At 42.0% G+C, this 26,650-nt stretch overlaps 1 protein-coding gene across 2 annotated transcripts in view; it reads right to left on the reverse strand.

Annotated features, from left to right (window-relative positions):
• XPO7 (exportin 7) overlaps positions 1-26,650 on the reverse strand; it is a 40,439-nt gene that overhangs the window by 2,132 nt on the left and 11,657 nt on the right. For both annotated transcript variants that reach the window (XM_019828465.3, XM_019828466.3), the window contains exons 9-27: positions 26,394-26,513; positions 23,058-23,204; positions 21,708-21,880; positions 19,540-19,733; positions 18,746-18,851; positions 15,748-15,883; positions 15,161-15,234; positions 13,941-14,021; positions 12,964-13,027; positions 12,448-12,556; positions 11,369-11,475; positions 8,756-8,844; positions 7,939-8,046; positions 5,479-5,561; positions 5,039-5,253; positions 4,658-4,796; positions 2,478-2,638; positions 1,266-1,364; positions 470-597 (exon numbers count right to left, since the gene is read on the reverse strand). In XM_019828465.3, the coding sequence (XP_019684024.1) occupies positions 470-597; positions 1,266-1,364; positions 2,478-2,638; positions 4,658-4,796; positions 5,039-5,253; positions 5,479-5,561; positions 7,939-8,046; positions 8,756-8,844; positions 11,369-11,475; positions 12,448-12,556; positions 12,964-13,027; positions 13,941-14,021; positions 15,161-15,234; positions 15,748-15,883; positions 18,746-18,851; positions 19,540-19,733; positions 21,708-21,880; positions 23,058-23,204; positions 26,394-26,513 (2,333 nt within the window). The remainder of the gene's footprint in view (positions 1-469; positions 598-1,265; positions 1,365-2,477; positions 2,639-4,657; positions 4,797-5,038; positions 5,254-5,478; positions 5,562-7,938; positions 8,047-8,755; positions 8,845-11,368; positions 11,476-12,447; positions 12,557-12,963; positions 13,028-13,940; positions 14,022-15,160; positions 15,235-15,747; positions 15,884-18,745; positions 18,852-19,539; positions 19,734-21,707; positions 21,881-23,057; positions 23,205-26,393; positions 26,514-26,650) is intronic.

The following is a 26,650-nucleotide window of genomic DNA, read 5'->3' on the forward strand; positions in this document are numbered from 1 at the left end:
TGACATTCAATTCAGTTACTGGACAATTTCTAAGTATGTTCGGTATACTTGAATATGGGAATCTACTTTGTCAACTGTAAATTTTATGAAGTCTAAATACAAATCAAGCATTTCAAATGAGTAGTTAGCATCTGAATTAAGATTCCCTGTTAAATGTACAATATACAGAATCTTGAAGACTTAGTAAAATAAAAAGAATGTTAAAATTCTAAATTTTTAAGTCTGGATTACACATTGACATAATATTCTGCATACATTAAGTTACATACAATGTATTAAAATGAATTTTGTCTGTTTCCTTTTATCCCCTTTTAATGTGGCTACTAGGAAATTCAGAGTTACTTATGTGGCTTGCTTTTCTATTGGACAGCACTGCTTTAGATGGCCTCTAAAAGACTGTTAAGGAGTGTCCTGTTTCGAAGACTGGAGAAACTGCCTATGACTTTTCGGCAGAGCTCTCTACACTCACCTGTCTCTATTTTTCGTAAGAAGATTTCGCTCGATGCCTTCCATCAGGTTTTCAAAACACAGATGCATAGCCTGCTGCTTTTCTGGTGGCTGGCTGTTCACGATACTGTTCCGTAGGTCAGAAAAATACTGTGGGGCAAGGAGTGAGACAGGGTAAGGAGAGATGAGGCTTATTAGCCTTCCCTCTTCTGCAGGGTGGAAGGAATGTTCTTCTCCAACAAGAAACAGAATTATCTACCAAAACTGGGTACCTTTTTTTGACTCAAGCAAGTACTTGCCAGATAATTTATCTTCATCTTACTTAAAAATCAAGAGTTTTAAATTTGTAAACACTCTAAGGGTCATCTGATCCAGGTTCTTGATTTTATCTTATCTTTTAAGTAATCCCTACACCCAATGTGGGGCTAGAACCAACCACCTTGAGATCAAGAGTTCCATGCTCCACCAACTGAGCCGGACTGGTGACCCGGATTTGGTTTCTTTTATAGGCATCTCTAGACTTCCTTATATGTGTTTGTGGTAGAGCTGAGCTAGAATTTAGGTCACAGGTGGTCTGATCTCCAGGTATATTCCCTTCTGGTAACATTTCCTCAGCCTTTACCTTTGTCTGAATTGCTATACATGGTGACTTCTAACAGTTAAGTGATTATGTACTTGTCAAACCATGAACAGAACATGCTCAGAAGACAGGCTATCTTCCCTCTGCTTTACCATCATGGGGTGTTCCTATAACGTTCCCCACAGTGCCCTGGCAAATGATAGCTAAATGTGTCTGCCCATGCTTCTGGCTCTCTTACCTTTTCATTAAGTAGTATCAAGCCAAGTAGGGGCCGAGACATAGACCACTGGTTCCTACAGTCTTCAAAGATGATGATGTTCAGCACCGTTGACAGCATCTGGAAATGGAGAATCTGAGGCAGTGACCTAGTGGGTAGCTACCCAAGATAGAATTATAGATTCCAAACAGAAGAGTTTATTGGGTTGAAGGCCTCTTCTGTCTGGAGTAAACCAGGCAAACAGTTTATGAAGTTTCATTTTAATCTTCTATTATGAGGTAAATTTTCTAAGGTATTTCCTTTCCTGCTTTTTAAATTGGTTTAATATTCCTTTAAAAATGGACCTTTCCAGTTCACCCTGTTTTCTGTGGGGAATGGGATGGGTCACACAATGATCATACTAGGTAAAATCCCTTTGCACTGTAGCTCCCCGGTACTTGTCTGAGAGGAGATAGCCTTTTTTTTTTTTAAGTTGTTTTTTTCAAATGTTTATTTTTGAGAGAGAGCAACAGAGGATCCCAAGCAGGCTCTACACTGACAGCAATGAGCCCAATGTGGGGCTCAAACTCACAAACTGTGAGATTCTGACCAGAGTTGAAGTCAGAGGCTTAACCGACTGAGCCACCCAGGTGCCCCAGAGACAGCTTTTATAACATTTTGGGGATGTGATACGAATGTGAATTATTTCAGTTTCTTTAGAGAATAATACAGACAAAGGTGAGACTAGTAGCTAAAAGCTAAATAATTCCATTGATCCCCTTTCCTTATCTATTTTTATCTATTTTTGCAAATCTTATTTTTGCAAAGATGCAGCATACAAATAAAACGATGGCAAACATATGGTTTGATCTCTGTGTGGTCAGTTATTTCCCTCTGTCCTGCATTCCTGTTCCCACTTTGCAAATGGGAGTAAAAGCTTTATAGCTGGATGCTGCTAACTTGTGCCCCGCTTATGGCAACAGTCATTGCTGTAGAAGGAGGACAGGTTCAAGGCATAGGGGTAGGTGTGACACTTGGAAGAACAACTCAGAACCTGATTTTTTCAGATTGTGTCTGTCTGATGATTGCTCAGCAAACTCAAAATCCACTGTAATTTTAAGGTGTAAACTTCACTTCGGCAGCATTATCCTGGTGAGACTAAGACTCTGCATCTTGCTTGGCCTTTCTTCTCCCCCAGAGAGGGTCTTCCATTGTAGAACACCCACAATGCCTCCTAATGCTCATGTTCCTTACCTGCTGGATCATCTCTGGATGCTGCTGCATGATATGCAGAAAGCGGTCACTCTCCTGGTTCAGAGGTGTCGTCCTCTTCTTGGTGCTCCGTGACAGTTGCTTAAAGAGGTATGTCACGATGTGGTCCAGGCAGGAGCAGCAGCCTGTGCATACCATGGTGTCTGGAAGAGGGGCAGGGGCGGATTAGAGCAGGGATACGCAGCTGCTGACGGTGACCCAGGCAAACATGGGTTGCCCTTAGCCGAGATCCCATAGAGGCAGAGGTACCCCGGCAGACTGGGAACTGCACCTGTTTCAGTCAACGCCTTGTGCTGGGTGTTTCCCATTAGCCTCTCACCCTCATCAGATACCAAGGCCCGATCCTAAGTCTGAGAGTGTGTGTATGGTGATAGACAATATAAATGACTGATATTGACATTATTGACTCAGGTGGTATGGATGTAGGTCTTCTGCTTCATTAAAAAATAACAATTTAGTATAGCAAGTACTTCCATTGTGCCAGATATTGTGCTAATAAGGACCTTGTAGGTATTATCTCTTATTTATCCTCTTGAGAACTCTGGGAGGTAGGTGATCCATTTTACAAATGAATAAACCAAAGTCTAGAGATCATATTGCTAATAATTGGACCGGCCGTGAGGAGAATCCAAGTGTGAGTTGTTAAGCCTCTGCTCTGAGTTACAGGGGTGGCACAGCTTCGCACTGCCTAGCAACATTCCTGGTCTGTCAGAGGACCTGTTTTCTTGGTTTCCGAGGCATCCTGTGGGAGCTGCAGACTTGTCTGTGTAATTTACAAATGGGACACTGCAGGAGAGCTTGCAGACAGCGATCTGACCACGTGAGGCACAGGCCAGGGCACTGAGGGATGAACCCTTAAACGAGTCAACCATTCTGTTTCTGTTTATACAGAGGGCCCTCTATTTTTAAGGAGCTATAAAACAGCCTTCCAAAGCCAGGTTGGATCCCTTGGCTAGACTGTCCTAGATATGCCTCTGCACCCTGCTGGAGGTAAATGTGTATCAAAGGGGTGGCATGGAGGTGTGGATGATTCACCATGTAGGCAATCCAAGTCATCCAATATGCATTTGCAATATATGGTGATTATTTTGCAGTTGACTTAATCCTCCCATTTACGTTCTGCTCAGCGTACTACAAAAAATGTATTTTTGGGGCACCTGGGTGGCTCAGTCAGTTGAGCATCCGACTTCGGCTCAGGTCACGATCCCATAGTCCATGAGTTCGAGCCCCGCGTCGGGCTCTGTGCTGACAGCTCAGAGCCTGGAGCCTGCTTCAGACTGTATCTCCCTCTCTCTCTGCCCCTCCCCCCAGCTCATGCTTTGTTTCTCTCTGCTCAAAAATGGATAAATGCTAAAAAAAAAAAAAAAAAAAAAGTATTTTCTTCTTTGAACACATACACACCTAATATACACCTATTAAGACTGCTTGAAGGTACCCAGGAACAAAAGGGTTGACAGGAACCAGATGGGAGTAGGGGGAAAAACTTGTGAAGCTGGCTGTGTGAACACCTTCCACAGCCTCCAACTGCGGTAGGTTAGAATCCAGACATCCAGATACTACGGGTGCCTTTGTGCCCTCCTGCCCCCCCCGCCCCCCGCCATCTCTTTCCAGCTACCCCCCTTCTCTTCTGCACCAGTGTACCTGCCATCTGAATTTCCTGATTCTTTCTGGGCTGTAGGTGCTAGTAGTTGCAGTTCCTGATGCTGGGAAGCCTCCCCACTAACCTGATACTGCCCATTCACCTTTTGGGTTTATGCTTTGATATGAATGCTTTCAGCCAGGCCTTGTCTGACCCCCACCTCACCTCCTCAAAACTAGTTTAGGTATGCTTCCTGGCAGCTCTCTCAGCACTCCGTCCTCACTGTAGTAAGCAGAAAAGTGTAGGAAATAGGCAGTTGTCTATGTGTCTGCCTCATCCACCAGATAAAAAGCCCCTAAAGGACAGGGACTATGTGTTGTTAACTACTGTATCCTTAGTGTATAGCACAGTACTTGGTCCTCAGGACAGGGTCAGTAAATATTTGCTGCATGAGAATGTACTCATGAATCTTATACTCTCTGTGGTTAAGGCCAATTCCCCCAAAGCAGTAACCCTTTTGGATCCTGGGGCAAAATTCTCCTTTTCTGTTAAGTGGTTAAAACCAACCGACACGGGCGCTCACCAAGTGCAGTAAGTCCTTCAGAAATGGAAGAGAGAATATACATGATGACATGAGGTTCCAGGCTTGCAATAAAGTTCATGTGGTCCTGGGTCAGGACTTCCAGTAGTGAATAGTAAGACTGGCTAAGCTTGGGGTAATCCTGTGGGAAAAGAGGACAAAAATCAGGTTAGCAATGTGCACCTCCATATGCAGGGAGCAAGATCTTAAATAAAACAGCTCAGTTCCCTTCAGACGGGAAGACAGAAGAGCTAGCTGGAGCTAGCGTAAGCTCTCCAGAGAAATATTCAATCAGTGTTGGCAAAATAACAAACAAAACCCCCAAACAAAAACACGCAAACAAGATGAGGGGCTCAGATCTTGCCAATGATGCTTAAGGCTTACCAGGAGGTCACTATGGGGAATAGAGAGGAGCAGCTTGATGAAGGTCTGTAGAGCATTGTCCAGGGCATCGTCTCCATAGAGACGGAAGACTCCAAAATTGACATAACTCCCACTGAGGGCAGCCTTCAGCATGGAGAAGCAGATGGAGATGCCCTTGAGCTTCAGTGCATAGACCTGATCCTTTGGGACCTCTCCTAGTGTCAGGATGCGATTGCCTGAGTGAGTAGACAGACATGTGGTAATATATTATTTATTCAACCACATTGTAACTGATAGTTTCTGTAACCAACTCAACCCTCTTACTCAAAGGCCCTTGGTGTCAGCTGGCATTGTAATACTGTCCTGGTTATTGCCAGGGCTAGCCTGAGACCTACACTGCATACACTAGGGCGACTGAGCTGGAATTCATTCCCAGGGTTATGCTCCTCTAAAGCCCTTACCATACATTGTTATCATCTTGCTTGTTTCTCTGAAGAGTAAAATGCCATTGGGGGAAGAGACGTCAAATTGGAGCCGCTGGGATCTGAGCAGAGAACACAGGAGAAAAAGTCAGGGGTATGTTGCTGGAAGACTGGGATACTTGAGGCTTGGGTGATTCTTTTTGCACTAAGATGTGCAGATTACCTATCCTAACATGGAATAACCAAGTTAAAGATATTTAACCTGTGACAGAGCTTGTATCTTAAAGACTAACACCTAGACTCAAGTTCTGCTTCTCAAAGTGAAAGCATTTAAAAGAAAAAAAGTGAGGCAGATGAAATTACTCTTAAAATTGTCCATTTTGATTAAAGTATAGTTTCTACAATAGTCATTTCTTGGTAGTACTAACTCAAAGCTCGTCAGACATTAATCTACATTTACCTTTATAGCTTTGGTGGCAACTAAGGGAGGGTACAAGCACTATTACCACTTTATAAAAGAAGAGAGGCGAAGAGAGGCAAAGGGACTGCGAATGCTACAGGACAAAGTAGGTGAGGCAAGCATTTTAAACAACTTGAGTTCTGGGGTGCCCAGTTGGGTTTGGCTCACGGTTTCAAGCCGCATCGGGCTCTGTGCTGGCATCTTGGAGCCTGCTTGGGATTCTCTCTCTCCTTCTCTGCCCCTCCCCCACTCATGCTCTCTCAGATAAATAAACTTGAAAAAACAAACAAACAAACAAACAAACAAACACTTGAGTTCTGAGTTCCTGACTGTTCTCTTGACCAGAGCACCTCTTCTTTGGTTTGCTCCACCTTTTAAATGAGCTTCTAGTTGGTCTTTTTAATGACTCTAGTTGGTTAAGGCCTCATACCTAACAGTCCTCCTTGATTCTTCTTTCCTTTCCTCCCCACACTGGATCCATCAAGATCTAGCTCTACAGTATGCCCTGAATCTATCTACTTCCTGTGCAGTCCTTCTGCTCCCACTCTTGTTCCCCCACAGTCTCTTACTTCAGAGTAGAGTGATACCTTTAAATAAGGTAAAGAGAGATCATTTTAATCCCATGCGTAAAAGATTTCTGCAGCTTCCTGCTGTAATGAGAATGCACTCGTCCTCACTACTGCTGTCCTAAGTTGCTGTATGACTGGGTCTCTGCCGGCCTGTTTGACTTGTCTACTATGGCCTCCCCTCATTCACCATGCTCCAGCCAGTGGTATTTTCTGTCTCAAGTCCCCGTGAGCTCATCCCATCTTAGGGTTTTTATAGTTGTTCTCACTGTTTAGAATGCTTTTTTTTTTTCTTTTTAAACGTTTATTTATTTTTGAGACAGAGAGAGACAGAGCATGAACGGGGGAGGGTCAGACAGAGGGAGACACAGAATCTGAAACAGGCTCCAGGCTCTGAGCTGTCAGCACAGAGCCCGACGCGGGGCTCAAACTCACGGACCGTGAGATCATGACCTGAGCCGAAGTTGGATGCTTAACTGACCAAGCCACCCCGGCGCCCCTAGAATGCTTTTTTCCCCTTATTTTGCAGGGCTACCAGAGTCTTTCTTGTCATTCAGAACCCAGCCTAAATATCACTTTCTCTGGAAGGCCTTCTCTGACCCTCTTCTCCTTCAATTCCCATTTTATTAACTTTTTTTTCACAGCACTTACCATTATTTGAAATGATTTTCCATGCTTGTTTTACTGTCTTTCCCCCTGAATGTAAAATCTAAGAGAGGAGAGGTTTTGTCTGACACAACAGCTAAGAAAGTGGCTGGCAAAGACTAGATGCTCTCAAATATTTATCTTGTAAATGAGTAACTCTTGATTATAAGCCTGACGGGAGGCTACTGCCACCCCTCAGTAAGGCAGTTTTAAAAATTAATTATCTCAGGTGTGCCATGAGAGGCAGATACACAGACCTCAAATTCTAGTGAAGTCAATGTGCCGGATTACTGTTTTCCTCCATCCCTAAATTTTTCGGCGAATCTAAAATTTGGTATTTTGGAAGTCTCTCTTACTTTCTTCTTAAGTAAATCTTTACCAATCCAGCTGCAATCTCGCAAACAGATACCTTTCTTAAAATGGTATTCTAATGCACCCGGCATCATTCTCAATTAGTCCTTCTGAAATGAGAACTTTGAAATGTGGTAGGCATGGCACCATTACTAAGTGTTAACTTTTATATGTGGATGGCAAAATCAGAATGTTGGTTGCCAAATTCACTTCTTGTAAGAATGGGTATCTTGGGACTCTTTTCAAGGTGACTTATTTCCTGCAAGCAGCTGTGGCTTTGTGTGGCTGGGGCACCCTTTTCCCAAACATACAAAAATATACATACGTGAACTTTTATAGATATTTTTTGCAAATTCTATTAGTAGTGAGTCTTATTATCTTTCACAATCTGCCCAAAACATTAGATGAAATAATTTCTCCTAGAATTCTCTCAGGTAAAAGGGCACTTGTGCCCTTTGAAAATTTCCTCTTGCTTACCTATTATGAACTAATTCAGCCATGAGCTTGAGCACAGGTGTGGTACAGGCTGGATCATGGTACCATAGCTCAATTGCCCGCTGGAGAATTGGCATGTAGGATGGATATCTGTAAATGAAAAGCTAAGGAAAAATTCTGAATCCAGAAAGGTACAGAATTTAAAATAATCTCTCCGCATTGGCCAAGCACAAACTGTCAAGTTAAAGTTCTCTAATTTCCTGCCTCCTGCTTGTTAATCTTGCAGTCTTTCTAACCAGACTGTGTGTTCTTAAAATTTTCATAGGCATCTAATAATGTGCTGTAATTTACATAATGATTTTCTTCTGAAGAGCATAACGTATTTCATATTGTTATTTATCCTCTTATCCCTTCGTGACAGGGAAGCAGCTATTTCCGTTATATAACTACTGGAGAAACAGGCAGTCAGATACGAAATGATTTGTTCAAGGTTATGAATCCAAGGTTAGGCTTTCTAATTCCTAGGGAAGCTGTCTTTTCTTAGTAGATCGAAATGTCTCTTTTTTCTAAGTGTGGCAAAATTCACATGCAGCAGCTCCACAGGCATTTTATATCTGGGGCCCAGAAAAGAAAGTGGTAGGAAACGACCTCGTTCATTTCCCCATCTCTCTCACGGGAGCAGGTAGCGCTATGCCATCACACCACTATGGAATGGGAGCTTACGAGTTGCTTTTGGGGGCAACTCCTTGCCTTCGTTGCCTCCCTAACCCTGCCCACCCTCATCCCCCATGACTACACCGCCCATCCACCCCTCCAGTTAAGGCTTGCAGTAGCACGCTCCTGGTCTGTATTAGGATACATCCACTCAAACAGCATCATGAAACTGGTCTTGGCATTGAAGGCGAAAGCTATCCCTCTCAGGTCTCTTACTAGGCCAACCAGAGTTCGCTGTAGTAGAAGGCAAAAGTAGGTTAAAATAGAAGAAAAACCAAACCTATACCTACTTGATGGGGATTTCACAAATGTGTAATCAAATTCTTCCACCATTCAACAAATACTCCTTCCCAGATATTCCGAACTGATCTCTTCCCTACTAGAATGGAATCTTTTCACTTAGAAAATTAGTTTTGTAAGCCTGTTATCTACTAAGAAAAAGCAATGGTTCCTGATCCATCACAGCAAAAACAGAAGCTGATAAAGTTTTAAGACACTAATATGGTTAAGTTCTAAGTAAAAAGGAGAAGAGCAAAAAAGCTTGATTGAAGAAGAGTTAGGAAAAAAGAGGATAAAAATAGCCAAAAAGTCCACACAAGAAGAGGCAGAGGGGCCACATATCTGAAAGGTCTGGTACCACACCTAGTTACAAAGGCATCAGCACCACAGGAAATCAAATGCAGATCCTGCAGGGAGGAAACACAGCAGCCTCCATCTTACCTGCCCTGGTTGGAGGCCCTGGAAATAAGACTGATGTGTAAATGTTGGAGGGTAAAGTACACTTTCACAGTGAAAGAGACGGAGGCCTAAGAGGCAGATACTGTGACATCATGCTGCTAGGTGGCATGAAGGCCAGGGTTAAGACTCATACCATCAAGACTCCAAATCCTCTGTTTCTCAGTAGGACTTTTACTTGTCCCGTGGGCCCTGAACAGCAGGAAGACTGCTTTTAAAAGCTGATAATCAACAGGCTCAAGGACACGGGCACATTTGGGTGTCCTGACTCATTTGCCAAAAATGACTGTACTTCTGGGGCGCCTGGGTGGCTTAGGCAGTTAATGTCTGACTCTTGATTCTGGCTCAGGTCATGATCTTGCAGTTCCTAAGATCGAGCCCTGTGTCGGGCTCTGCACTGACAGCCCTGCTTGGGATTCTCTCTCTCTCTCTTCATCCCTCCCTCCCTCCCTCCTTCCCTCCCTCTCTCTCCCCCTCTGCCCCTCCCCCACTCACACACACACTCTCTCTAAATAAACAAAACAAAACTGACTGTACTTCTAACAGCCTGTTTTAAGCAGACAATTCTCTTCCTAAACTGATACCATAACTTGTCTTCAAATCTAAGACACAGCAACTTTAAAAAACTTATTACATGAGGTGTGACAAAGATGTGGAAAATGCTTGCAGTTCGTGGCCAGAATGGTTCTTTTCATTAATTTCACCTGCTTTGGTATGGAACTAAAGTGATGGGGAAAAGGGGTGCTATTCAGTGATATCCCTCAATTATCCTTGGTACTGGTTAGTACTCCAGCTCAAGTTACTGACATGCTCCACACTAAACTCAGCTCTGAATAGTACCTATCTCAAAACACTGGTAGAAAGAGGGGAGACAGCCGGGCAAAGTGGTGTTGCTCTGTGACTTCCCTGATGATTTAGAGACAGAAAACTAAGAGGCTTTCTAGAGAAGAAAACAGAATTTTAGAATACTAGGTAAAGCCTGGCATCTTGGGGCAATACTTCTGGCTATTTGGTGACTATAATTCAGCTTCAGCATCATTATGAACACTGCAAAAAAGTCCTACGTCCTACAAACATTAATAGCCTAGTATCTTCTGGTTTTGGTCCAGAGATCTATAGACAAAGAGAGCAGGTATGTGTGAAGATGAGGAGAGCAAAAATCAAGAAATGATAATTCTGAGAGCCAGAAATCAATAACTAAAGGTAACTTTAAAATTCCATATATGTGGAAATTCATACACCCTTCTAAATGACTCCTGTCAAAGAAGAAATCTTAATGGAAATTAGAAAATCCAAAGAATTGAATGAAAATGAAAATGTTACATACAAAAACTATAGATTCTGGAGGCCTATTTCATGACAGTGTTAATATATTTAATGCTATTCAACTGTACACCTAAAGAACGGTTAAGCTGGTAAATTTTACATTATGTAAACCAACATGTGGAATAATATGCCTAGAGGGACAGTTATAGCTTTAAATGATTACATTAGGAAAGAAGGAGGGCTGAAAAGTTAGAATGGAAAAACCCCAAGAAAAACATATGAAAATAAACATAAAGAGCAGAACTGAATGAAGTAGAAAACAAAGATATAACAGGGTTTTGTTTTGTTTTTGCAAAGACTAATAAAGTTGACACATTTCTGGCAAGACTGATCCAGGAAAGAGAAAGCACAAATATGCAGTATTAAAACTGAGAGGCGACACATAACTAAAGATACAACCAGAGATCAAAAAAACAATAGGAAAACACACAAAATAACTTTATGCTACTACATTTGAAAATGTAGACAAAAATCGTAAGTATTACATAAGAAAACACTTTAACATAAAAACAAAAGACTTTATAAATCTCTACTGGTTTGTCGATTTCAAAATCCCAGGAGCCCAAGAGATTAAATAGAAGTGAAATCAGTGGGAAATGTATGGATGAGCACTATTTTCTGTAGTAATAGCTAATCTAGTTTCTGTCAGGGGCTGCCCAAAAGCAGAAACTGGTCAATCAGTGGGTGAAGGACTCACCTTTGCCTCTTGCTCGTTGAAACTATTAGTGCTAAACATCTGGGCCACAGCCTCAAATGCGGCTGTGAGTGGCAGCATGAATTGCTCATACTGATCTTCATCCTCTCCTGAAAGGTAAACAACCCAGGGTGTGACTCCAATATAAAAAATTCAAAGCTATGCATGCAAGGAAAATAAGATAGTATGAAAGATGAGCAGACCCGAGGATAATTCAAGGGGGCCCCTTTATCATCCCCACGGGTATGAGTACTAATTTCAGAATAAAATATACAGAGAGAATTTTTAAACTAGAAAATGGCCGGAAGTCATCCAGTCCAGGGATGTCCACATTGTGTTTGACAATACCAGAGGTTCCTATGTGTATGAGGTACTATGTTTTTATTTACTTCTCCTTAAGTGACAGCTGACAGTCAGTTAAGAAAGGACCGAGTCTGGTGTATGAGAACCTGATGAGACTCGTACTGGAGTCAGGTGCCTGTGGAGGCTCTCTTCACACTTCTCTCTTTTCACTAATCTTCCATAAACCTGGAAGGTTCTGTAATGTTATATAGTAGGATTGAACTTAAATAGCTCAGAATGAAGACAGTGCTGCGTTTCAGTCATTAGTTGACCCCAAACTGCTAATATCACATGGCAGCTACAAAGGCTCTTAAGCCTTGTGGGTTCACATGTGCTAGTGAACTCGGCGGGGGGGGGGGGGGGAGGAGGGGAGGGGGGCATGAAAAGTTGTGTTGACTGTCTTGGGTGGGTTGCACCTTCATGTGGGGTAGAGGGTTATCTGGCCAACAACATGCATTTAGGCCTCAATTCTCTCAACTTTCTGAGGACAAGTATGAAATAGGTTTTAAAAATCACTGCACATTAGATGAAAACTTCTGGCACATATAGTTCTTCTCTTCCAGTTACAGGGACCATTATAGCATGATCTGTTCTTGGTGAAATCAGATCGTTATTTCAGACAGTTTTGTTACTGATGAAACAACAGGAAAGACCTCCCCCACATCTAGTTTTCCATGCTCAAGTAAGAATTTAGAACAATGCCAGACTACTACGCGAGCCTCTAGGATTTACTGCAGTACCTAAATCCACCATGAGGAGACGCCCAAGTGCCGTGTAGAACGTAGTCCGACACCTCATGTCTGTCAGATTGGACTGATTGTTAATACCCAGAAATGAAAAGTGCTCGCTCTATTAAAAAAAAGGAAGACAAGTTAAAAAGATAAAGACATGGGTCACAGGCGGAAGGCAAGCCAGGAATTTCAGAATTACAGAGCCGTTTCAAGCTAATGGCCACATCGTCATTCCTTAAGGGTATGAGTGGGATTAAAAAATTTTTTAATGATTGTTGTTATCTACAACTAATTTATCTTTCTATGAATAATAGTAGGCGGCTTCACCATAATTCAGACAATTTTGATTCCAAAGAGCAGCTCAGATGAGAGTAAGTGTGATCTGGCAGTGTGAAGGGAGTCAGGGAGCAGTCTCTGGCTGTGGGGGCACTACGGACCTCAATTGAAACATCCCCCTTATATGGCTGAGGAAGTGTGGGTGGCTGGCTGGAGAGGAGAACCGGGAAGAGGTGCTAAATCACTCACCGTGTGATTGTTCAGCATGAACTGTACCGCACTAAGCTTCACTAGTTTCCTTACACTACTGTATGTGAAGACAAAGAAAGAAGGTCAAGGAAAGTGTGTGCAAATGAAGAATCTTTAATGCAGAATGCAACTTTCTAGGATAAAGTAGCTTCTTTCTTGGCTATGAATTCCATACCCAGATTATCTTATTTTCCTTAAGCACTTGAATATAACACCTGCCAAACGGGGGGAAAATGTGTTTTCTTCTAAGCAGTATTTAACTGATTGATGACAGAATACCCATACCAAACTCCTATCTGTAAGAAAAGAGATAAAACCTAGCAGTTCCCCCCCAAGAATCATGAATATCCTAGGACAGCTTTTCTCACTGAGGCTTCTAAGAGCAAATTAAGCCCTAAATCCCTGCCTAAGGCATCCATGGTGTGTGGTGAATTAGGTTCTCTCTTATGCATTTAGAATGGCACTAGTTACGTACAATCTTGAAAGTCACTAATTTTTATAGGGTTTAGTCTCTTGTAGACCCCTGATTGTGGAAGCCTGCCTCAAGAGCAATTCAAACTTTATAGTAGACTTGGTCCAGGCCAAGAGGGAATACAGCCACTACTTTTACTGCAGGGCCTGGAATCAGGCTGCTTCTAGCAATAGGCTGACAAGGTGGACTCTGTCATCACTGGGGATGCAAAAATCATGGCCACAGAGTGTATACTGATCAGACAGCTCTGCTATGTATTTCTGGATCTTAGAGATAACCAGGCATAAATCTGTAGAAACTGTTAGCTTATGGGGTGGCTCCTATTTGGAGTCTGGAATTCTCCCTGGATTCTGTGTGGGTATTGGCTTTGGCTCCTAGGAGAATGGAGCATACCTGAGCACACATAAAGCTAAATTAAAGTGGAAGCAGCAGGAGGCCATGATTTCTAAGACTGTGGCAAGCCACAGTTCCTGCTGTGCACAGAAACCGGCTTAGAAAAGGATATCCAATGGAGAGATCATTGAGAAGCTGCAGTGTCTTGGAAGTGATTGGTTCACAGCGGCCCCAGTACTTCAGGTTGGTGATGCTGGAGGACAAAAAGAAAAAAAAAGCAGGAGATACTTTTGATTTGCCTGGTTTCCTTGAGGGTTGGAAGAAGAAGAAAATCATCCACCAAGAGTCACCACACATCTGCATCACCAATTCACAGACATCACAACCACAAAAAATGGGTATAAAATCTCCGTACTTACATTTGGTTGACTAGAAAAATTATCCTTCAGATAATCTTCACTACTTGGTTCCAAAGCTACACTGGCCCATACCCAGGCCCTTGGAATTCTGGGGCACTCCAGGGCTGATTTCTGCAGCAAGGGTAAGAGATTTCTGCGGCAGTGATAACATGCAGACGTATGCAATTCTGCACCTGCGCCATCCACTGTCAGCTGCAGAATTCTAGTAGCCCTTGCTTCCGGGTTCTTGGCTGGCAGAGTCCTTTAGACCCCCTTTGCTTTTTGCATCAAATTATTAACCAGCTCATGAATATGGGTGTTTAGGATTGGGATGGCTGGAAGGGGAAAAATGTCACTTTGCACACAGCCCTGGGTAAAATATTTAGCTCCTAGTTGTGTGCTTTGAGATACTGAGCTCCTAAAAAGGGGAAAATGTAAACAAAGGGGGCAAAACTTAAAAAAAAAGAAAACAAACAAAAAAAGGGCCAATTAGGAGCTCCAACTTTGAAGACAGTTCAAATAGCACTAGATTTTGCAGATTCAAGACTCTTCAAGAGTGTGATAGTTCTTGAGAGGAATAAGCCTGTTTTAAAGTGGGGCTCTCCTCCTGGGGGCGGGGGGGCACACCTAGTGGAAATCAGCACCAGAAAACGAATGCCTACTCTGGGCATCTCTGGCAGCAGGGTGATTGGGTGAGAGGCAAAGCACCTCTGGGGAGGGATGTCCATTTTGCTAATGCCATGACAGGGTTTCACCGGTGATTCCAGAGGCTATAGAGGAGATTCCACATGAACAAAATTAAATCCTTGCCTGTACAAGCCTGGAATGCTCTGGGGCCGGGCCATATCTCTAAGCACAGCTTGTCACACACTCAAATGCACAATTTTCTGACGCAAACGATCAATGCTGGAATACCAAGGCACTGGCAGCATAATGCCAAGATCACATTTTACAGTTGCAAGGGACTCTTGCTGATGGCAAGCCAAACACTTACATTTTTCCTATGAAGACGCTTAGGACCATGGTCTCATCATTCAAGCCCAGAACTTCTGAGAGTCGGCGGTACAGCTGGTGTTGTGTTAAGGGAAGAGAAAGTAATCAGAAAATATGGATTAGAAAAATCACATCTCAGTACTGTGTTTGTCCTTATTCAGGGGTAAGATGTGGGAAGAAAATGGACGAAACTGTAGGGGAAGTCTTTGTTGAAGGGATTAAGCTAGTTTCGAAGTATTATTTGACACTGGATAGATGCTGAGCTATCTTACCAGTCCCCTTCGACCCTGAGATTATAAACACTATCAAAACCTTCTGCTGTTCTCAGTATCAATTCATGTACAGAAACTGAGAATTGCCAGTGTTGAGACCAACAGATGTTTTGACTGGCCATTTGTTAAGCATAGGGAGCATTAGAGAGATGGACCCAATTCTTTGATGAATCTCTCAAAATTCTACAGATGAAGAAAAGACATGTGGACTATCCTGATACTAAAACCCGTGTCTGAATTGTTATCAGATGTTTCTTAGTTAGCAATTCCGCAAACCCAAGTGAGAAAGAAGTAGAGCCAACTGAGAGTCTGTTACCTTAGAGGATTTTTGCACCTGGTCCCCAATGTAGATCTTACGAAACTGTTCAAAAAAGCTCAGCATGGCCAATTCTAGCTTCTCGTTACCCGCTTGAGCCAAGCGAGAATCTGTCAGGTTCATCAGTTGGAGCACCCTAGAGGAAGAAGAGCAATGATTTTCTCAACAGCAGGATATCCTGGTCACTTTAGAAAATCCAACCTACCCTCCAATGGTCATATGTGTCTCCTCTCCTTACCCATCCTATCTAAAAGGCATTCTCTACAGGCTCTATGCTCTGCTGAGAGAACAAAATTCTCTATTTCTGCCCCCATAGGAACCATAGCCAGAGAATGAATATGAATGTCCGGTTGGATGTTTAAAACTTCTAGTCCATTGAGACCGTAGGCTGAGTCAGAACTCATAATTAGCTTAAAAATAGTGGACCTCACCCGCCCCCGACCAGTATTGGGGTATTGGTCTTCCTGAAACTTCTGTGAGACCTTGAGTAAAGCAATTTATTTTCTGAGTCCCAATTCCTCACCCATAAAACGAGGGAGACTGGACTAAGCCCATGGTCCTCAATCTTTTTTCCCACAGAGCCATGAAGGGAATGGACCCATGAAGGACAATGCCCACAGATAGGTAAAAGCTCTAGGAACCAAGAGCAGATATACCACCGTGACCTCATCCCTGTGCTACTGTGACCTTGTCTCTTTTCCCCGAGCCTTTTCCTGGCGAAAGAATGCTGGAATGCAAGCGTGTAAGTACTGAATGAGTGTTATTACAAGCAAGTCATCTGACATTTTGATGACATGAGAACAGGTGATAAACTATTTCTGACACATCATGAGTGAATCAGACTCAGGCCTGATGCTGTAACACTCAGTGTGAGAAACGAGGATACAAGACACTGTCTTCAATTTATATTAGGACACACACACAGTGTCACACCAAGCTGCTGAATCAGAAAGCTTATTTGCTTTCATCCTTATCAAATCTTTGGTCGGCTCTTCAAAAAATGCCAGTGTGACATGCCGTGGAGACTTTTGTCAGGATTAAGGCACCTAAGGGCATACGGGCATCTGATAACAGACAAATGGGAATTTTCAAAATAGGAATTACAGATTGAAATGTCTGGGAACCAATATATTCTAAGGCATCATGTTAAAATGTGCTTATCTCTAAGGAGAGCATCTCAAAGTTCAGAAACTTTCAGGGTGGCGGTTCCCCAAGGTCACACAATACTGAAACATGACCTGCTCTTCTACTTGCATTCTGACAGGAGGGTGCACTGGGGTGTCCAGTGGCTACCAGACGCATGACATCATGACAGACTGAATGCGGACACAGATCTGAGAATCCAGCTGACTTCTGGGCCACACATTAAAACAAAGACACTTTTCTCATTAATTTTTTTGAAAAATATTAAAAAAAACATTATTTCTGTTGACATGTTTTGGGCTTATTGTTATTTTTAAATGAATAAATTTAAACTTTCTCAGTTTTATTTTTATTTTTTAAAAAAGATTTTTTTTGGAATGTTATTTATTTTTGAGAGATAGAGAAACAGAGCATGAGTGGGGGAAAGACAGACAGAGAGAGGGAGACACAGAATCTGAAGTAGGCTCCAGGCTCTGAGCTGTTAGCACACAGCTTGACACGGGGCTCGAACCCATCATGACATCATGACCTGAGCCAAAGTCAGACACTCAACCGACTGAGCCACCCAGGCACCCCTAAAAAAGATTTTCAGTAATCTCTACACCCAACCTGGAGCTCAAACTCATAACACTGACATCAAGAGTTGCATGCTCTACTGAGCCAGCCATGCACCCCAGTTTTACTTTTTAATACGAAAAATATCAATAGCTGTATCTTATTTTAAGTTTTATTTAATTTGAGAGAGCAGAGACAGCGTGAGCAGGGGAGGGGCAGAGAGAGGGAGAGAGAGAATCTCAAACAGGGTCCACACTACCAGCACAGAGCATGATACGGGGCTCAAACTCACGAAACCGTGAGATCAGGACCTGAGCCGAAACCGAGAGTGAGAAGCTTAAGTGACTGAGCCACCCGGGTGTCCTTTTGATAGCTATATCTTATAAACAAAAGCTCTTTGAGATTCTCAAATACTATTTATTTATTTTTAAAGTTTATTTATTGAGAGAGAGACAGAGAGGGAGAGAGGGGAAGAGCATGCATGTGCGCAGGGGAGGGGCAAAAAGAGGGAGAGAGAGAGAGAATCCCAAGTAGGCTCCGTGCTCGCACAGAGCCTGATGTGGGGCTCGATCTCATGACTCTGAAATCATGACCTGAACCAAAATCAGGAGCTGGATGCTCAATGGACTGAGTCACCCAGGGGCCCCGAGATCCTCGATACTTTTTAAGAGGATGAACAGTCTTGGTGAAAAGGTTTGAGAACCTCTGCAATAGAGTATTAAAAAATCCTGCCTTTTTATTTCTGTGTTAGGTGAAATTTTAGAAATCATTAAATGTTCATTTATAGGTTTTTTTAGAAAGATGGATAAGAATCACAGGTACAAAGTAACTTGAAATCCTCTGGGTGGAAAAGTTATGTCAAGAGATTTGAAAGGCTGCAGAAACTCTGCAATTCCATATTTGGAAATATTTGAAGAACCACAGTTTCCTATTAGTCTCACTCTGCTATTGCAAAAGTAGTCCACATTTCATTAACTCTGAGATACTGTCCTTAAAACTAAAAGCTACTCCCTACTGTCATTTTCCTAATTCTGTATCCATCATTTCCTTGCTGAATTACTGCAGATGTTTCCTCAGTAAAAGCTGAAGGTAGAATTCCTGCTATATTTATAAAATGTATTTATAAAATGTCTGCAGTTGGACCTTCATTTTCATGGGCAATCAGGTTTGTGAGATTACATTCTATACATGGGGAGGAAAGCACTAACAGAAGCAGGCCAGGCTCCCGTGGTTTGAGAACACCAAAAGGAGCAGTGGCAGTCACAGCAGTGAAATAGAAAGCCTCTGTGAGACCACTTACCGACAGACAAGCTCGCCATCCATAGCATCTTGCTCATCAGTGCTGGCAAATGAAACCCGGCCACCAATCACTGCGCCAATGATGTAAACCAGCCATGTCAGCCTTCCTGCAACAGGAAGAAGATCTATTAGTGTCCACTCCAGTGGTTACTTCATTGAAGAAATTTCCTCACAGTGAGGTTCATTTCTTACTATGGGCTTCTGTAATCTTAAGACCACTATGGTAAAGCTATAATGCCTAACTTTTCCTACAGAGTATAGCTATCACCCCACTCTGCTAAGGGTGATGCCAAGGGGGAAATTCATTAGGTAACAGACATTCTCCTATCAGACAAGGTCATTACTTTTAGAGTCCAGTACTTTCTTGAAGTTAAAGACATCCATGTAGATAAGATTTTGGTTACTCTTCCCCAGCTACCTGTGGCATTTATTTATAATAGCCTTTCGTGCAGATGGAGGTAACTAATGATGGAAGAGTCATTTTGGGGTAAAGGGAGGAAAGAGAGGTGGTGATAAGGGGCGCCTGGGTGGCTCAGTTGGCTGAGCATTTGACTCTTGATTTCGGCCCAGGTCAAAATCGTGAGTAGGAGGAGCCCTGCGTGGAGCCCTGATTGGCTCTGTGTTGACAGTGCAGAGGCTGCTTGGGAGTCTGTGTCTCGCCTCTCTCCCTCCCTCCCCCACTCCCCGACTTGCGCTCTCTCAAAAATAAACATTAAAAAAAAGGAGAGAGAGGTGGCAATGAGTGAAGGGGTACCGGCAGCACCGCCTAACAGGCCACATGCCCCACCCACTCACCCTCCTGCACGGCGATGTCCATGGGGCTTGCGCTGGCGCTCTGTAGCAGCTCCTGATAGGACTGGGCAGATTGGTCGAACAACTGCACAAGGAGCGCACACGTCTTCTCGTATTCACAACGTCCGATAGTAGACAGCTGGTCCAGCTGCTGCTGCACCAGGCCTGTGTCCTCCAGAGGGTCTTCCAGTCCATCCCTGCTCCCGAGGGAAGAAGAAGGCGGCTCTCTTAAAATATGCCATTGATTTCCTTACCACGACAGCTCTTGTTCTTCTGAATTTAGCCAACACTTACACTGGTAGAGGCCCACATCCCCACACTGCCTTTTGCACAGAAGGAACATATATAAAAAGTGGGAAGACCAGTGTCGTCACCCTAGCATGCGTCTTCTTTAGATAGATTCTGTGTGTTCGTGTCCAGTCTTTTGATCTGAACAACTGCTCCCTTAACATTCATCTGCCTCAACCCTCTCTATCTTATGCTTCTCACCCCAGGGGCTCTTGGTCCTTGACTATAATAACCTTTGGGACTACAAATATCCTGTCCTCGTGTGCGGTCTTTGTGGCCCAATCTCCAGAAATCTCCAGATTTTAATGAAGCAATATGAATGCTTCTACCATATAATATGAACCCTCAATGGACTCTCTGGGGTATCAAATACAACATTCCTGTAGCAAAATGTATCAATATTATGAATAGTCACAAAAAACATAAGTTTTAGAAAAAACTATAAATGGGCTCATACTAGCACATGCCAAGTTTTGCCACCAAATGCATTTTCATTCCAAACTGATGAGAAAATTTGGTTCTAGATCTTGGATTTCAGAATTGCAGTTGAGGCGCTGTGGATCTACACCAGGTCCTACCTTACCTACTGCTCCTAGATTTAAAAATCTTGTCATACTGCAAGCTCTTTGTCTATTGCTACATTGTAGTGTGACACCCCAGCAGCTGCAACACTGCCCCCATTACAGCTAGAGTTCACAGTTGTGGGTGCACCATGGTCCACACACTGGGCCAGGACATAGCTGTGTGATCCTTCGAATAACCTTGCCCAAGAGCATACAGCTATTAACTGGCTTCCCTGGCACAGAGCCTGCATGTCTAACCACTCCTCAACACTGCCTCAATGAAACCAGCTGAATCCTCAGGAACAGAAACTATGTCACTAAGAGAATGATGCTTTCGGGGCTCCTGAGGGCTCAGTCAGTTAAGTGTCTGACTCTTGATTTTAGCTCTGGTCACGATCTCATGGTTTGTGAGATCCAGCCCCACATCGGGCTCTGCAATGATATCGCGGAGCCTCCATGGGATTCTCTGTCTCCCTCTCTCTCTGACCCTCTCCTGCTTGTGCTCTCTCTAAAAATAAATAAATGTTAAAAAAAAAAAAAAGAGAGAGAGAGAATGATGCTTTCTAGTGGGCTTCACAAATACTTGGATTTTGAAATGATTCAAGTCATTAACAGTTGAGACTATCACTCATGGCAATTAAATGTACTTGACTCTGAGCCAATTAAGATCTGATTTTAAAAATACCTCAGACCTTCAGAATCCAAGTAAATTCCCCTGAAAAACAGCTAACAAAAAAATCTACAAGAAAGGTCCCTAAACAAAGAATGACTTCACTTTATACAGGTCATTTTTGAAAGGGTCTAACATTTCTTTAGCTATAGATTTCCGGTCTAGTTAACAGTCAAGGTAGACAGAAACCATGTGTTCCTATAATACAATCGGCTATCCACTGCCTAGGATCATCTCCTAGTAAGCTCTGGATTGTGTCATCTTATTTATCCATTTATTTCTTCGGGAAAATAAAGCACCTATAGCTTACACATAATTCTTACCATCTATAGCTTATAAATGTTCCTCTCATGTTTAAAGGAAATCAGTGGCAAGGACAAACAGTATACTGATATACCTAGTAGTCAAAGATATTACTAAGGATAGCAAAAAAGAGGGACATAATAAGTATGTTAAAGAGAAAGACTATTCTTTCAGATTTTATGCTCTCATCTGCTATTCTGCTGACATGAAAAAATGGCCATTAACAGCATTAGCTCCAAAAGAGAATCATGTCAAGAATGCCTTTGCCAAGTGGGTGTCTAATCTCTGGCAAGTCCAACACCAGGCAACTGGGGAGAGAATACAGAACCCTGTCCCAGGTTCCTTACCTCAGTATGATGTGCACAGATTCCAAACGGGATGTGATATAGGCTTTGGTGACCTCAGGAGTATAAGTTTCCAGCATGTGGGGCTCTGTGGCTTTCACGTATGGCACAGAGGCTGCCAACCGCTGCCATAGGCTCAGGAGATAGTGCACGCTATTCGGGGCAAATTCCCAGTGCTAAGGAAAGCCAAAAGAGTAGGAAGTATACTTCTCATTTCTGTACACAATACATTAGTCCCATGCCACTTGACACAAAGGATAAAGACTTGGGGAAAAAAAAAGACAGATTTTTATGGGCTTTGTTCTGTGCATGACAACTCATCCAATGTACTTATTAGTATTTCAGAGATTAACCATCTAATAAAAAGAGCTGTTCTATCCTGGTTGTGTAAACCTTCCCACAAGGAAAGCCTTGTGTTAAGTGGTTCTCAAACATTAGTATCCATGAGGATCACCGGGAGAACTTGTTGGACACAGAGACACTTAGGCTCCACCCTGGACCTACTGAAGCAGAAATTATGGAGGTAAGACAAGCACTTGCATTTTTCATCAAACTCCAGAGGATTTTGAATCAAGCCATAAAATTTGAGAACCACTGCCTTATACTACGTGACTAAGAAAAAGATGTCACTAACTCGTCCCTCTTCTGTCTAGCTCCCTGTTCCAATCTTGCCTTTTTCAGAGTGATAATCTAAATATTATCCCTGCAATTCCTACAAGTTCCTCTAACCAAATCCTTGCACTTTTTTAAATGCAAATGAGTAGGCTGCAAGAACTACTCTGCAGAGTTGCCCTACACTTCTATTCACTTTGGCTTGAGGGAAAAAAGGGAATACAGGCACACCCACGGGTTTGATTCCAGACCACTACAGTAGTGAGTCAAATGAATTTTTTGTTTCCCAGTGCACATAAGAAAGTTATGTTTGCACTATACTGTAGTATATTAAGTGTGCAATAGCATTATGTCTAAAAAGACAATGTACATATCTTAATTAAAAAATGCTTTATTGCTAAAAATGCTAACCATCATCTGAGATTTCAGGAAGCTGTAATCACTGATCACAGATCACTGTAATACACATGAGAAAGCATGAAATATTGGGAGAATTACCAAAATGTGACACAGAGACATGAAGTGAACAAATGGTGCTGAAAAATGGCACAGACAGAAGACTTGCTCGACGCAGGGGTGCCATAAACGTTCACTTTGTCAGAAATGCAGTATCTGTGAAGCGCAATAAAGTGAAGTGCAAGAAAACGAGGTCTGCCTGTATTCTTAGAAGTTTAAAACCAATGAGCCAGAGAAAAGGTTCCTATGTGTAGGTAAGAGAGAGACAAGCAATCAAAGACAAACCTGTAGGCTGGTCACTGTGAAGTTAGCTATCAATCGGATGACCTCAGGGTAGTTTTCCACCTTTACTAATTCTCCCAGTTGATAGTTACTCTTCAATCGGGCCAGTAGTCTGCAAAACTCATGGTAATTGTTTGGGTCTGATAAACTCTGGTGACAGCACAGAAGGAAAATGAAATGTAAAATGTGATTCACTATACTTCCAGAATGACATTTGGGATGGCATGAGGGGAAAGGAGAATCTACTTTAACTTCTGAGCTACAGGTCCTCCCTTAGAATGACACATCTCGGGGTGTCTGGTTGGCTCAGTTGGTTAAGCGTCCAGCTTTGGCTCAGGTCATGATCTTGCGGTTCGTGAGTTCGAGCCCTGAGTCATGGTTTTTTGCTGACAGCTCAGAGCCTGGAGCCTGCTTTGGATTCTGTGTCTCCCTCTCTCTCTGCCCCTCCCCCACTCGTGCTGTGTCTCTCCAAAATGAATGTTAAAAAAAAAATTAATAAAAAAAAAAAAAAGAATGACACTTCTGTTAGGATGTTTAAAAACAATTTTTTTTAAAGTTGTTTTTAAAAAGGGACGGTCGCATCTATTATTTCATGTGTTCATAAAAATCATCCTGTGAGATAAAATTTCTAGCATCAATAAAGAGTCTGAAATAGAAGCCCAGAAGGATCACATTAATTGCCTAAAGCAGCTATTAAATAGCATAAAAGGAGCACATTCTAAGATATGACTGGTCTTATACTGATAAAAAAATTATGAAATTTTCATTCTCACATCTGTCAGATCATTAAATAAGACTAACACTTCAGTGGCAAAGTTACACAAATGTTTAGTTTATTTACATTATATCACCATTGTTATAATAAATTTAGTCCTATATTAGTATGTTTATGTGTTTTACTTCATACTTATATCAAACACTTTGGATTTGCTTGCATATTAGACAAACATATCTGTTTTCTTACACAGGTCTTCCTCTATTAGCATACTTTGTTTTGTTCACCAACACATCCCTGGCACATAGTAGGTGATCTGTGTATTTAAATGAATAAATGCATTTTTAACAGTCTTCAATAAATGCTGCTGAGAAAATTGGACAGCTACATGAAGAAAAAAAAAAAAAAGAAACTGGACCACTTTCTTATATCACACACAAAAAATAAACTCAAAATGGACTATAGACTTAAATGTGAGATCTGAAGCCATTATACTCCTAGAAGGAAATGTAGGCAGTCATCTTCTTGACATTGGCTACAGCAACATTTCTTTAGATATGTGTCCTCAGGCAAGAGAAACAAAAGCAAAAATAAAGTGCTGGGGCTATACCAAAATAAAATGGTTTTGCATAGTGAAGGAAACCATCAACAAAATGAAAAAATGACCAACCCACTGAATGGGAGAAGATATTTGCAAATGATATAAATACAGAGTTAACATCCAATATATACAAAGAACTCCTACAACTCAACACCAAAAAACAACCTGATTAGAAAATGGGCAGAGGATCTGAATAGACATTTTTCTGAAGACATGTAGATGTCCAACAGACACATGAAAAGATGCTCAATATCATTAATCCTCAAAACCACAATGAGATACTACCACTTTACACTTGTCAGAATAGCTAGTTAAAAAAAAGACAAGAAATACTGGGGCACGTGGCTGGCTAAGTCATTAGAACATGCTACTCCTGATCTCAGAGTCATGAGTTCAAACCCCACAATGGGTGTAGAGCTTACTTTAAATTTTTTTTTTTTAATGCTTATTTATTTTTGAGACAGAGAGAGACAGAGCATGAACAGGGGAGGGGCAGAGAGAGAGGGAGACACAGAATCTGAAACAGGCTCCAGGCTCTGAGCTGTCAGCACAGAGCCCGACATGGGGCTCGAACTCACGGACCGTGAGATCATGACCTGAGCCGAAGTCGGACGATTAACCGACCAAGCCATCCAGGCGCCCTGTAGAGCTTACTTTAAACCAAACAAAAAATCTTGACCCAAAAAGACAAAAAATAACAAATGGTGGTGAGGATATGGTGAAGAACAAACTCCCATGCACTGTTGGGAGGAATGTAAATTGGTGCAGTCACTTTGGAAAACAGTATGGAGGTTCCTCAAAAAAGTAAAAACAGAAATACCATATGATATAGTAATTCCACTACTGGGTATTTATTTACTCAAAGAAAACAAAAACACTAACCTGAAAAGATATATGCACCCCTATGTGTACTGCAGCATATACAACACAATAACCAAGACATGGAAGCAACGTAAGTGTCCACTGACAGATGAATGGATAAAGAAAAGTGGTGTGTGTGTGTGTGTGTGTGTGTGTGTGTGTGTGTGTGTGTATGTGTGTGTGCATATATATATAGAGAGGCAGAGAAAGACAAATACCGTATGATTTCATTTATATGTGGAATCTAAAAAACAAAACAAATGAACAGACAAAAAAAAGCAGAGACAGACCTATACATACAGAGAACAAACTGATGGTTGCCAGAGGGGAAGGTTTGTGGGGATGACCAAAAATGGGTGAAGGGGGAGTGGGAATACAGACTCCTAGCTATGGGGTCAATAAGTCACAGGGATAAAAGGGTACAGCACAGGGAATATAATCAACGGTATTGTAGTAGTGTTGTGTGGTGACAGATGGTAGCTACACTTGAGGTAAGACTACCATAACATAAAGAGCTGTTTCACTATGTTGTACATCTGAAACTAATGTAACATTCTGAGACAACTATACTTCAACTTCAAAAAAAAATTTTTTTTTATTTTTTTAAACAGAGGGACAGGACTAAGTATATTTAAAAATGAAATGCTTGTATGGTATTTCCTAGTGTAGAGAAGTGGTACTTTAAGAAAAGTAGGTGTTGGCTGAATCTCTGGGACTGAAAAAGACAAAAAGGGCAATCGAGTTACAGAATGTATATATTAGAAAAAGCACTTTATCTCTCTTCCCACCTAAAAGCAGCCCTATACACTTAGGTAAATAATGTATATTAAAAAAAAAAAAGAAACAAAAACAAAAACCACATTTCTTGAGGGAAAATGACTAGCTCTCTCCCTATTTTTCCTGTATAAGTCCTGCATTCTTGAAGCGAGAGCATACAAATCCCTCGTTTGGGATCAAGAAACTGCCTACAGATACAGATTCACTTAAACCTTCTGAAGAATGACACACCCAACTGCCCTCTAGGATTTCTGCTAAGTGTGGCCTCTAGATGGATTTCCTTCTGACTCCTAACAGATAGGCATATACTAATCACCCCCACCCCCACAACAGCATATATATGTATGTATTTATTCAAATAAAAATAAATTCTCAAAAATCTTACCTGTGGGTTTTCCAGTATTCGTTTAACACCATCAACAAGATGAGAGAGAAACTTGGCCCTCTCTGCATTATTAAACAGGGATCTTCTGACTGAGGCAATCTGTACTAAGCAGGATAATACCTAAAAGCAGATGCAATCCAAACACAATTGATTAAAAAGATGATATGGCTATTCCATATTATCTTTTCCCTCCTTCCCCTCCTATAATATTCTTCTTACATATGCCATTAATTCTTTTCTTTCAACCCCTGCTACCA

The sequence above is a fragment of the Felis catus genome, chromosome B1 (genome assembly GCF_018350175.1).
Source record: "Felis catus isolate Fca126 chromosome B1, F.catus_Fca126_mat1.0, whole genome shotgun sequence".
Taxonomy (NCBI): Eukaryota; Metazoa; Chordata; class Mammalia; order Carnivora; family Felidae; genus Felis; species Felis catus.